Source organism: Haplochromis burtoni, unplaced genomic scaffold (genome assembly GCF_018398535.1).
Source record: "Haplochromis burtoni strain Fernald_Lab_line unplaced genomic scaffold, NCSU_Asbu1 Contig_5905, whole genome shotgun sequence".
Classification (NCBI taxonomy): Eukaryota; Metazoa; Chordata; class Actinopteri; order Cichliformes; family Cichlidae; genus Haplochromis; species Haplochromis burtoni.
The window spans coordinates 1-1,446 of record NW_024588266.1 but is presented as its reverse complement, the minus strand read 5'-3'; the positions used below and the strand labels follow the sequence as shown (position 1 = coordinate 1,446).

The 1,446-nt window shown below is 39.5% G+C and overlaps 1 protein-coding gene across 1 annotated transcript; it reads left to right on the top strand.

The window, feature by feature from the left end:
- The first annotated feature begins 344 nt into the window (after window positions 1-344).
- On the top strand, window positions 345-1,344 carry LOC102302555 (odorant receptor 131-2-like). The gene has a single exon (XM_005953592.3). The coding sequence runs from the start codon at window positions 345-347 to the stop codon at window positions 1,293-1,295; it is 951 nt and encodes a 316-aa protein (XP_005953654.1). The 3' UTR covers window positions 1,296-1,344.
- Window positions 1,345-1,446: the final 102 nt, after the last annotated feature.

The following is a 1,446-nucleotide window of genomic DNA, read 5'->3' as shown; positions in this document are numbered from 1 at the left end:
TTTTATATATGTGTAGTGTAACAATCCCACAGGTGACTTGTGGAAGAAAAGAGAACAAAAAAGAAAGGGGTAGAAATCTGTCAGTTGACAGTACGAGTATCACATGATGTGACATCACATGATGTGACATCACATGAGATAACGTCAATGAGGTGTCATAAACAGTACGTGACCAGATGGCAAAACTGCAGATCAGGTCATGTGGAAAGAGTATATTATCTGTTAAAGTTCTGCAAGGAAGTATTTTGGCTTCTCTTTCTCTGCTCCAAAGATCAAAATCCCTCAAAGCTAAAACATTAATTTTGCTGTGTGCTAATTCAGCATGTTTTTAATGTTTGTTTAACATGTTCTTCACAAATGAAACTCTGACAAATATCACTGTCGGGCAGCAGAATCAGCTATTTCTCGAGATAGTGTTTTCTTGCATTGTCACAACACTAACATGCTGTGTATTTCTTTTTATTAATGCAACCATGTTGTTTACTCTAAGAAGTAAGCCCGTGTTTGGTCAAACCTCTCGTTACATTCTTCTCTACAACCTTCTGTTTGCAGATACTCTACAGATGGCACAGAGTCAGGTCATGTTTTTACTGTCTGCTTGTAGAATAACGTTGCTGTATCCGATATGTGGTGTGCTAGTGTCACTTGCCACTCTGTTGACTTTAATCTCTCCTCTCACACTGGTGGCGATGTCTCTAGAGAGATATGTAGCTGTGTGCTACCCACTAAGACATGCTACTATCATCACCTTCAGAAACACAGCGCTGGCTGTTTGTGTGGTTTGGACAATAAGTTTGCTAAATGTTTTAATAGAAGTTGTTCTGATGTTACGTGTCCGATTCCAGGATCTGCTGCACCTTCAGATGGAATATTCCTGTAACAAGGAGAAACTGACTCTTGATCCAATATCTGATCTCTATGCCAAAGCCTTCAGTTATTTTCTGTTTGTTTTAGCTGCAGGGGCATTCATTTTTTCTTATATTGGTGTGACTGTAGTAGCCCAGTCAGCCTCTACAGACAAAGCTTCAGCTGAAAAGGCTCGTAAGACACTGGTGTTGCATTTGGTGCAGCTTGGTCTTAGTGTCTCCTCAACCATACATAACCCAATATTTGTCTTTATTTACAAAACTGTGGACAGTGTCATAGTTGTGCGCATCCGGGTTGTTATTTATCTTTGTATTATCATCCTTCCCAGATGCCTGAGTTCTTTTATCTATGGTCTCAGAGACCACACCATCAGACCTGTCCTCATGCTCAATCTCAGATGTCAGTGGAAATGTCAACCTTTCCTCTGAATAGTCTCAATTGAAGTCATTCTCATCACTTAATCAGTGTGATTTCTTGACAAATACCCGTTTATTCAACTTGAGAATCAAGGGGAGGGGTAATTTAGAAAAAAACAAACATTAAATGTGATGTGAGTTCATACTAGGCGTGTTAGTTTGT

What these genes read in the sequence shown, in the direction of transcription:
- LOC102302555 (XM_005953592.3), top strand. Translation starts at nt 345, where the DNA reads ATGTTCTTCACAAATGAAACTCTGACAAATATCACTGTCGGGCAGCAG.